Source organism: Sinocyclocheilus anshuiensis, unplaced genomic scaffold, assembly GCF_001515605.1.
Source record: "Sinocyclocheilus anshuiensis isolate Anshui unplaced genomic scaffold, SAMN03320099.WGS_v1.1 scaffold469, whole genome shotgun sequence".
NCBI classification, from domain to species: domain Eukaryota; kingdom Metazoa; phylum Chordata; class Actinopteri; order Cypriniformes; family Cyprinidae; genus Sinocyclocheilus; species Sinocyclocheilus anshuiensis.
Window position 1 is genome coordinate 587,963 of NW_015537995.1, and position 11,234 is coordinate 599,196.

The 11,234-nt window shown below is 39.0% G+C and overlaps 2 protein-coding genes across 2 annotated transcripts in view; both read right to left on the minus strand.

Moving 5' to 3' along the window:
• Positions 1-975, minus strand: part of LOC107675561 (cysteine protease ATG4D-like) — a 7,942-nt gene extending 6,967 nt beyond the window's left edge. Inside the window, exon 1 of the mRNA XM_016469971.1 lies at positions 837-975. The gene's annotated coding sequence lies outside the window, so the exon portion shown is untranslated. The remainder of the gene's footprint in view (positions 1-836) is intronic.
• A 3,526-nt stretch (positions 976-4,501) lies between these two features.
• The window catches only part of LOC107675569 (microtubule-associated serine/threonine-protein kinase 1-like), a 64,653-nt gene continuing 57,920 nt past the window's right edge, over positions 4,502-11,234 (minus strand). The window contains 9 exon segments of the mRNA XM_016469981.1: positions 4,502-7,188; positions 7,191-7,207; positions 7,299-7,486; positions 7,584-7,717; positions 7,875-7,997; positions 8,114-8,343; positions 8,969-9,214; positions 9,321-9,580; positions 9,680-9,840. Of these exon segments, the coding sequence (XP_016325467.1) occupies positions 6,709-7,188; positions 7,191-7,207; positions 7,299-7,486; positions 7,584-7,717; positions 7,875-7,997; positions 8,114-8,343; positions 8,969-9,214; positions 9,321-9,580; positions 9,680-9,840 (1,839 nt within the window). The 3' untranslated portion in view covers positions 4,502-6,708.

The window sequence follows — 11,234 nt, forward strand, 5'->3', positions numbered from 1 at the left end:
TTACGATGAGAGGCGACATCATTTCCCAATAATGCAAAAGCCGAAAAATTTCCACTTCATTCTTGCACACTAGACTGCTCGGGAACAGTGGATACATGTGAATTTAAGACCATGTGACCACAGAGAGCTCAGCAGAAAAAAGTGAACACCCAGGTCATCACAATGGCTTCATTCAGAATAGCGTGCTACAATACTACATTTATACCAGATTAATGGCATGTGTGTGTGAATTTTCTGTTTGCACAAAATACTCATTTCATGTGTCAAAATGTGTTTCCCACAATGCAGTGCGTTCCTGTCACGTCCTACTATGAACAACAATCGATTTTGACTGCCAAAATGTAAGACATTTTACACAAAATCGGAGGGGAAAAACAGTAATTTAGCATCTTTTATTTACAAATAATAACTAGACTGCACTCGCTCAATTCAACATGCAACTTATTGATGTCACGTGACATGCCATTGTAGAAGAGACTATTAAGTAGGCTATATAATGTACATATTGCCAATAATGCAGTACGAAGTACACTAGTATGTCATATTGAACACAGCCTAGGAGTAAAACCCGTTTTTTGTGGTTAAATGTGAAATAATGTAATTGTAAACAAGTCATTAATGTCTGAACGGATCAATCGCCTACTTTTAGTCATGATACAGCTTTTAATGCCCTAAAAAAATACCCAACTCACTGTGAATCGTTATAAGGCAGCCTGATTCTGTAGGTTGTGTGAAATATTTTAGTATGTAGTATGTAGTGTGAAGACAGATATCATGTTTCCAGACACTGACTCTAGTGCACTTCAAAAGTCATTTTAACCAGCTAGAGGCGTTACCTTCATGTTAGACCCGGCATGTTTAATGTTCCGGATATTTTCCTTCTTCTCCTATAAATAGCGATGTCCAGTGTCGAGCTGCTTTGCTCTGGATGTCTGGCAAGGACGACCGCTGTGTGAAACCGAGCTCAGGCCTCTTCAGGCGCCGTTATCGAGGCGAGTACCAATAATGCAAAAGCCGAAAAATTTCCACTTCATTCTTGCACACGACTGCTCGGGGACAGTGGATACATGTGAATTTAAGACCATGTGACCACAGAGAGCTCAGCAGAAAAAAGTGAACACCCAAGTCATCACAATGGCTTCATTCAGAATAGCGTGCTACAATACTACATTTATACCAGATTAATGGCATGATAATAGTGTGTGAATTTTCTGTTTGCACAAAATACTAATTTCATGTGTCAAAATGTGTTTCCCACAATGCAGTGCGTTCCTGTCACGTCCTACTATGAACAACAATCGATTTTGACTGCCAAAATGTAAGACATTTTACACAAAATCGGAGGGGAAAAACAGTAATTTAGCATCTTTTATTTACAAATAATAACTAGACTGCACTCGCTCAATTCAACATGCAACTTATTGATGTCACGTGACATGCCATTGTAGAAGAGACTATTAAGTAGGCTATATAATGTACATATTGCCAATAATGCAGTACGAAGTACACTAGTATGTCATTTTGAACACAGCCTAGGAGGAAAACCCGTTTTTTGTGGTTAAATGTGAAATAATGTAATTGTAAACAAGTAATTCATGTCTGAACGGATCAATCGCCTACTTTTAGTCACGATACAGCTTTTAATGCCCTAAAAAAATACCCAACTCACTGTGAATCGTTATAAGGCAGCCTGATTCTGTAGGTTGTGTGAAATATTTTAGTATGTAGTATGTAGTGTGAAGACAGATATCATGTTTCCAGACACTGACTCTAGTGCACTTCAAAAGTCATTTTAACCAGCTAGAGGCGTTACCTTCATGTTAGACCCGGCATGTTTAATGTTCCGGATATTTTCCTTCTTCTCCTATAAATAGCGATGTCCAGTGTCGAGCTGCTTTGCTCTGGATGTCTGGCAAGGACGACCGCTGTGTGAAACCGAGCTCAGGCCTCTTCAGGCGCCGTTATCGAGGCGAGTATCGATTACAAATGTAGTCATGAGTTTCTGCGTCTTTACAATCTTGCGCGGCTCTCAAACTGTCAGCTGAGACGAATACTGTATAAAACAGCGCGAGATTAAACCAGTATGCAGCTACTTCCTGTTGTCATTGCGGATACACACCATCGACCCGCCCACCGAGCGACGTGATTGGTCAGGTTTGACCGTTGCCGTTTGATGATTGGACGATCTACACGTACGAGAAACTGTAGTCAATTAATTATAAATTATTTTATTTATTTATTTAATTTTTCAAATATGTACATACAAGATGAATATAAATTAAAACAATAGTCTGGGGCATCAAAAGGAAAGAAAATATTTAGGTATTTATTTGGTTAGTCAGATTTTACATTGATGAGGGGAAAAAAAATGTCCACACGTTGCAGTTTTTAAAGGAACACTCCACTATTTTTGAAAATAGGCTCATTTTCCAACTCCCCTAGAATCAGAAAATCGCAACTTTTCATTTTCCGTCAGTCTTAGTACACGATGTAACTACAGAAGAGGCAAGTTTTAATTAGGAAAACTCGAAACTCTTTGGTCATTTTTGAGCGAGATGCTAACGGTCTAATCAGATTCAATGATCTATGCTAAGCTACAGCTAAAAGTGCTACCGCCAGACCCAGAGATCGGCTGAATGGATTCGAAAACGGTAAAACTCAACTGTTTTAACTCTAGGGGAGTTGGAGAATGAGCCTATTTTCAAAAATAGTGTTCTTTTTTAAGTTGGTAGAAAAAGTTGTGTCAGACATTCACAATTACTTGTATAAACCAGTAAAAAGTCATGGTAGCATTATGCTTTGTTTGCAATTGAGTAAATTCTGCTTGCAGAGCACTAAAAGCATCATTATTGTGATCATGATAACAGTATTTAGCTAGTTTTTGTATTTACAAAAGGTAAGTTTGAGTACTGTTAACTAATAATCCATAAATGTGATGAGGTCAAAAGCTGTGACCAAAAGTCTATAACAATGCTGACTTGACCAAGAATCTAGCAATACTTTAGCAAACAGACAAAAAATAAAAACCCTAGCAACTCAAACAGACGAAGTTCAACATTCACAGTTTGTCTTGATTGACTTTCCAGTTCGAGTTAAGCAAATAAAAGAAGCATGTAATTTTAAACAATATCTCTTTATTAATTGACTACACACACTGCACCTCAGTTAATGGATCGACTGACATTTGCTGTAAATAAAAGTGATGTACAGAGCCAAATAAATAGAATAAATTAACAAATTCATGTCCAAAATGCCACATAACAGGTGATACAAGACTGAGATACTCTTCATTTCTCCTATATGTAGGACATTCACATTAGAACGGAATATCTTTATGTCTTTATTTACCTCTATGCACAGTATTGTACAGAATTTTGGACAGTTTGATAAAACAACAAAGAACGTATAAAAAAATTACATGAAATAAAGTGCATTCTCAAAAAAATCACATTTTATAGGAAATTACATTAAAAAACAGAAATATTCGCAAATATGGCCACATAAACACAAACACATAAGAATATATTCGGATACATACGAGTGGACAGCATACTTTTAATATGTGTGGATTCTTGTTTTTCAGTTCACACACTGCAGTGTAAATCAAACAATTCAGAATCGAATAAGACACAGGGCTTTACAGTACAGATTAAGTGAACATTATAAAACATTAGTCTCGTATTCGATCAGCTATAACAGTCACATGATATATAAAGTGGAAACATTCAGGCCAGTGAAGTGTTAGTTGCCTTTAACCACAACTGAGAGTTCATGCACGGGAAAGGGCCGAATATGACGAGAATGGTGTGTTACAAACATAACATTAGATACATTAACACATTCACCCAAAATCTTTACATTATTTTGTGCATATGTTGTCGTCACTTCTCCATTTCACTGATACATCCAAATAACTCTCTGATATATTCTGTCTTGAGTTTCTGTATACTACAATAAATAAATGTTTTTAATAGATATAAAGAAATCTCACTAACACTGGAGCCAGATATGAAACAGCAAAAGATATTTCAGATGACAGAGCTGCTTGAGAGATAAACAGCGTCAGAATACATTTACGGAAGGATTAATAGATATCTAAATGACTATCCAAAGGCATCATCATGCTACAGTAAATCAATACCTCTGTACGGTACTATGAAATACAAATAAATAAAGCACTCTTGGTCTTGTCACTGATTGCAATATAGGGTGTAAAATAGTGACAGTGTTCCTGTTAGCCATCAGATGGCAGCATAACTCCATCTATTCCTGCCATGCCTCAAATCAGTCATCATGATGTATATTTGTATTGTATTTAGCGATATGCTCATATGCATATTTATGCAATATGCTTATACACAGAATTAATAAATAAATGAATTTAAATGAAACAAAAAATGTTCACAAAATAAAGCGTCAAAATCTGACAAATGACTGAAAATGTCCAAGATGTGCAGTTTTGTGAGTCTTTTGAATGTACAAACCTTTGCAGTCTTTTTTAAATTTGCTTACATAATTATGAAATTGATAATACTGAGACAAATACAATTTATACTATTTAGTTTATTACTGTTTTATACCATTTCTTTACTATGTTTTACTACTAATACCATAGATAAACTATGGTTACTGTAGTAAACCACTGTTCATCTTCACAACCGTTTTCTAGTGATGTTTCATTGGAAATGGCAAAAGAACAAACGCTGCAAAAAAGCATCAGTCGCATCCCTACAAACATTTGTTTTGCATATGCTTAAGTGAAAACAGAGTTACTTTAGAACAAATGTTAGTGACATTTTCATTGCATGTTAGTAAACAACATTCAGATCACACAAAGAAACGCCAACAGAAGGCAGGCTACACCAGCTCCAAGTTGCCATGACAACAGTGACATTAACTGATGCTTGAGTAACTATAGAATATATTTACCATAAAATCCTCCTTCACTTTCCAACAATCATCATAAATGTGCTGATCCAACAATCTCTGTAATCAAGACCTGTGTTACGACGATGCTCATAAAGGATACCATCTAAAATTGTTGATATGCATTTAGCACTTACATTTTTTAAAGGTTTAAAAGGTTTTTAGTTTATGATTTTAAAACTCACATTTTAATAGTCACTACTCCATTGCAAAGATGCAAAGATGTTCAAAACCTTAACCACTTCTCTCATATTACTGATTTTCAAAATGCATTAGCATTCATTTCAATACACAGCTACTTTTAAATAGCTGTCAATGCCTCTTTGCAGCCAGATGGTGAAGTTATGACATCTACCAGCAGGGGCTAACCGGGGCATGCTAACCAGTCAAACCTTGACCCCTTACTATCGCAAACCCCCATGGTTGAAGAACTATTATTCAGGTAGCGAATATGAGACTTGAGCGCTAGAGTCACAGTGAGGTCAACGATCACTTTTAAAGAGAATTCAGTAGCACAGAAGAGAGTAAAGATGCACCAGCCTGTGTCAAGAGCTGTGGATAGCACTGACCTACTTGTGAGTATGAATCAAATCTGCCTGTAAACTTATTTACAGAGACACTGTAAGGCTAGAAACATACTCTTGGCAAGTATGCAAATATAGAGGTGCCTGCTTGCCAATGCACACTAAGGAACTGTCTTCTTCTATGGTAAGATCAATGGTTGTCTTGGAGGAACAACATTGTCTTTTTAGTTTAGTTAGTTTGGTTTGAGAATTAATAGCAAAGTTGATTGTATTGATTTAACAAGTTTTAGACTTTCCCCATTCAAAAGTGTACACCAAATGCACCAGTTTGCCATAAAGGGCCTATGATATTTACCTCAGAAGGCAGCGATCAACAAAATCGACAAAATGTCAACAGTTTCGACAGTCTTGATTCAGTATGATGAGAGATTTGGTTAAGAGGGAATTTGAATGAATCTATGGTTTAGCCAGCATCCTCCTCATGGCTTTATTTTTGGCATTTTTATGCCTTTTATTTCGATAGGACAGGAAGTGGACAGGAAGTGGGAGAGAGAGAGGGGGGGGGGTTTGGGAAAGGTCCGCGAGCTGGGATTCAAACTCAGGACGCCCGAAGCGCAATGGCTATACATGTCAGCGCGCTGCCCACAAGGCTATTTGTGCCGACATTCTCCTCATGGCTAAGGCAGTATGTACTATCTATTAATGGATATGCTAAACCTGATTAGAAACTCCTGAATCATGTAATAAGCAAAACAAAATACAGCAATGGAAGCAATGTGTCCTTGATTACGTTCTGTCTATGCCAAAAACTTGATAAGCTGTTACCTTGAGCAAATTCTTTTCAGTTTTTGTGTTTAAGGAAATGATGTGGTTGGTCACCTTAGAAAATGTAGGAACATTGTTTTGGTGTTCACAGTATTCAGCATTGTTTGATCTGTTAAAGCACTTTGCACTTGTCGATTTTTCACCTTGTTGCACAAGCACCACGAAACATGCACCCATTCACCTCCTTGCACACACAAACACCCAACACACATTCTAATATAATACACCTATACTCTTTTTCTGATGCAGCTCTGCGTGTACAATAGATAACAGCCTTTAAAATAACCTTGGAGTTGTTGTCCTTTGTTCAGCGTAATATGATTTAGTCTTTTTTTTTCACTGGCTGGAATGTCCCTAAATTTCTAAGTGCTCAAAAACATTGAATTCCGCTAAACCCTCAATAAAGGCAATTATTTTTTCAACTAGCAGACGATCAAGAGCCATTCTTAGGAGTAATGACAGTCTTCACCTGCGGGGAGGTGCTAGTAGGACTCTGACCGACTGCTTTGGAAATTGGTCTACTCCCAGAAGCAGGATCAGGTCTTCCTGGAGCACATGCCTGGGTGACCTCCAACGATTTGGTGGTATCTTTGGCCTTGGGCCCCTCCTGAGTTCCACCTTTAACAGGCCCTATAGATTTCCCTGTGCTTGTCACCTGTGTAGCCGAACCAGATTTCTCACCAGGAGACTGAAGTTGAGTTTTGGGCAGATCAGGAGGCACTCCAGTTGGAGAAGGAGTGGAGGATGGAGAGTGTTCCTCAACAACCTCCAAGAGACATTTGTCCTCCCAATCCAATGTTCCCCGGTAGCAGCTGACCGGAGCTAAGCCCTTGTCCTGCCTAAGTTTTCCCAAAGCAGAGCACTGCGCCTGGGGTGGGTGAGATGGGACAACCCCTTTGGATGGAGCAGTCCTCTGCTCTGGGAGGAGGCACCTGGGTCAAGAATATCAATAAATGTGACCATTAAACGTTTTAGTTGTTGGTTTTACCTTTTATATCACAAAATATGCTTTGATCTACTCACCAAGGTAGGATGACTCAGGGGTTGTGCGGTAGCTCTGGGTAGGGGAGTGACCGGACAGGCTGTGTGTCGGAGAGCCAGGAAGACTATCGCTGGATGACAGGGACCGGTTCAGAGATGACAGGCTACGGCTTGTGTGCAGCAGGTTGGATTGCTTAGTTATTTTGCGGAACAAAGACCCACGCCTCTTACTGTGAATGATCATGGAAGAAAAAGAGAGAAACAGATGGGGTAAGAAATAAGATATTCTTTATAAGAACAGTCTTCACAACTGGAGGCACATTGTACCTTTCCTGTCCCTCTTTGACCATCCTCTTACTGCGTCTAGCCATCTTGGACTTGTAACTGGACTTGCGTGCTGGTCCCACTTTAATGGACGTGTTCTCAAAAGGCGTTGTGGTCACAGTCACCTTGTTTCCACTCTGAACAAAGAAAAAGCAAAGAAACACATAGGACTGTTTGAACATTTATCATCTCAGATCATATGGATTCCTGAGGAGAGGTGTGTTATTTCTTCTCTATGCGGTAAATCTTACAGTACAATTTTTGCCTTGCTAAATAGAATATCTTACGTCTCACCTTAAGTATAAGCTCTACCACCTCGGTATGGACCAATCCATGCACAGATTCACCATTGACGTGAGTGATGAGGTCACCAGCACATAGTCCCGCCTCCTGAGCAGGGCCTCCATCCTCCACATGCTGTGATTGGTTAAGGACAGAAATACTAATTAATCCAACAAAGTTTCAATAAAACTATTGCTGCATATCTATTCCATACTCAATCAACTTTTTCTCATGCTGTGTTGCTGTCTCACCCAGACTATGTGGTGCACACTGAAGACGTCAGAGTCTCCCATGTAGACCCGAATGGCACGGAGAGTGAACCCATATTTTTTGCCAGAGCGATGGATGGTAATTGGTGAACGAAGAATTGTTACTGCAGGGCAGTAATCACGGCTGGGAGAGGAGTCTCGCGATGAGGGGTTGGACGAGAGAGAGCGTGGGGACATTGGACTGGCCAGTGGAGAGCTACCGTGCTGCTCAACTAGATATTGATAAGTCAATAATCAATATATTATCTTTTTTTCTGCACTTGGCATTATTTGTATAACAATTAAGCAATTAAGCAAATTAAAGGATTAGTTCACTTCCAGAATAATTTTTTTGTGATAATTTACTCACCCCCATTTCATCCAAGATGTTCATGTCTTTCTTTCTTTCTTCAGTAGAAAAGAAATTAAGGTTTTAAGGAAAACATTCCAGGATTGTTCTCCATATAGTGGACAGCATTTGTGGTTGAAAATTATATAATTGTTTTTTTTTGTAGAAAATAAACTATCGATTTGGCTAGATAAGATCCTTATACCTCGGCTGGGATCGTGTAGAGCCCTTTGAAGCTGCATTGAAACTGCAATTTGGACCTTCAACCCATTGGCCACAATTGAAGTCCAACTATATGGAGAAAAATCCTGGAATGTTTTCCTCAAAAACCTTAATTACTTTTCGACTGAAGAAAGAAGACATCCATGATCTTGGATGAAATGGGGGGTGAGTAACTTATCAGGAAATGTTTATTCTAGAAGTGAACTAATCCTTTAATGAGGTTTTTTTGCATTTCAGTAATGAGAATTGGAGGGAAAATGTTCCTTTTCATGAAGGCTGAACTGTACCTCCAGGTATGATGACAGACAACGCGGTGGCAGATGCAGATTTGATGACCTTGTTGCCGGGACGTGAGCTGCGTTTCTCCCCATCGCTTGACAGCTGCTGATGACGTGCTTGCCGAAGCACCAGATCCTTGGTCGCTCGCTGTCCGACAGTGTCACCCATGACCATGTCCCTACCGACCACTGCTATGGCTCCTGTAGATGGCATGGCCTGTGGTGCTGATATCTCACCTGGTCTCAATGGCTTGTCTGCCATATTTACATACACAGAAAAAATCTCTAATTAGAAACTCAGTCTAATTAGTCTATACATATACAGTCTATACATTTTTTTCAATTTTTGTTTTCAACACACCTGGGGCTTTACTAGCTGACATCACTTCCTTCGCACCGTTCCTCTGTTCATTAGCACTGGGCGATGGTGGAGCAATGGCTCCCTCTAATGATGATCCCGGGGCTTTAACGGCACCCTGTTTTTCGGAGAGCTCTCCATCGCCCTCTTGAGGAGCGGCAAACCGGTGCGTGTCCATCAGGGCTGAAAAACGGCGCCGGGCGCCCATCGGAGGACTGCAGTCTCCCTCCATATACAGAGACTCAGAGCATGATAGACGCTTCCTGTGTAAATAAAAAAGAAAATGAGAGGGAATGTTTAAATACGGTAATTTTGAGAAAGTATCTTCATATGCAGTGATGTACGAATATATTCAAACGTACATCTCAGGTGAGCCCGTCCTCCAGCTCTTGTCCCTCATAGTGAAGCTTCCCAGACTCTCCCGCTTGGCCATCTTGTCATCGCGGCGACCTTTGTGCTCTCGACGGGTGACTACAGGGGTCTTCTGCTCCAGCTGGGACAGGTGCTCCATGCTGCTATACACCTGAAAGACAAAGAGCAATGCCAAAGGATGCTTCGTTTACACCTTGCATGTGGTGTAAAGATTTGTAAGTCTGATTATTTTTAACAATAATCTTCAAAATAAGCATTCTGAAGCCATACAATAGCCTTGTCTTTGAATTTTGCGCACAAATCATCAGAACTACTTGCACTATGGTTCAAGTTGACAGTGGCAGTAAAGACATTCATAATGTTACAAAAGATGCCCATTTCAAATAAATGCTTTTCTTTTTAATTTTGAATAAATAAAAATAAATAAATAAATCCGGAAAAATTGTATCAGGTTATCCACTAAAATATTAAGCAGCACAACTGTTTTCAACATTGATAATCATAAGAATTGCTTCTTGAGCAGCAGATCAGTATATTAGAATGATTTCTGAAGGATCATGTGACACTAAAGACTGGAGGAAAGATGCTAAAATTCAGCTTTGCATCACAGGAATAAATTACATTTGAAATTATATATTTAAATTATTAAATAATTTTTACTTGTAATAATATTTCATAAAATCACTGTTTTTACTGTATCTGTCAAAAACATTTAAAAAAATTGACACAAATGTTTGAACGATAATGTATATGATGCTTTATGGTGTTTCTTTTGTTATTTTAGTGCTTGAAATCAGTTGAAACGTTGTTTTTCATCCAGTCATTTTGCTGTTTGCATAATTGCATTTGTCTTGTTTATATAATCCAAGGTCTTTCTTCAGCAAGTGGTCCTGAAGAGGGTCGCATGTCTTAAGAAGAACCCTCAGCACATTCACACCGAAGAAGATCAGAGAATGTTTATTATGTAAGCGTGCAATTGTGTGCGCTTATCTATGAGGGGCCGTACAAGCCATAATTCATTCTGGCACTCTCACACACTTACATTCTCCTTTCACATACATATATTTTTGCTTTCACACATTAATTTTAAAATATCATTATGTAACCTACGTGTTCTACAGATCTGTGTACAAGTGTTATGATACTGATTTTGATCGTATTGACAGGTCTCAATGCTAAGGAAATTTTCTACTGGCCCAGTTTGGCCAGTGGTTTAAATTTTTTACTTGCCCTGGCAAGTCCTTCGGATGAGACGTTAAACCAAGGTCCTGGCTCTCTGTGGTCATTAAAAATCCCAGGATGTCTTTCGAAAAGAGTAGAGGCGTGACCTCGGCATCCTGGCCAAATTCGCCCATTGGCTCTGACCATCATGGCCTCCTAACAATCCCCATATCTACTGATTTATTTTTACATTTATTAAATGTTTATTTTGCTCTGTTACTGGCCAGACTAACCTTGAACAAACAAACAAACGCGGGAAGATGTTTTAGGTTGGGGGTGCTATATGCTATAAGAGCGTGGGGGGGGTTGCGATAGAGGCTACTT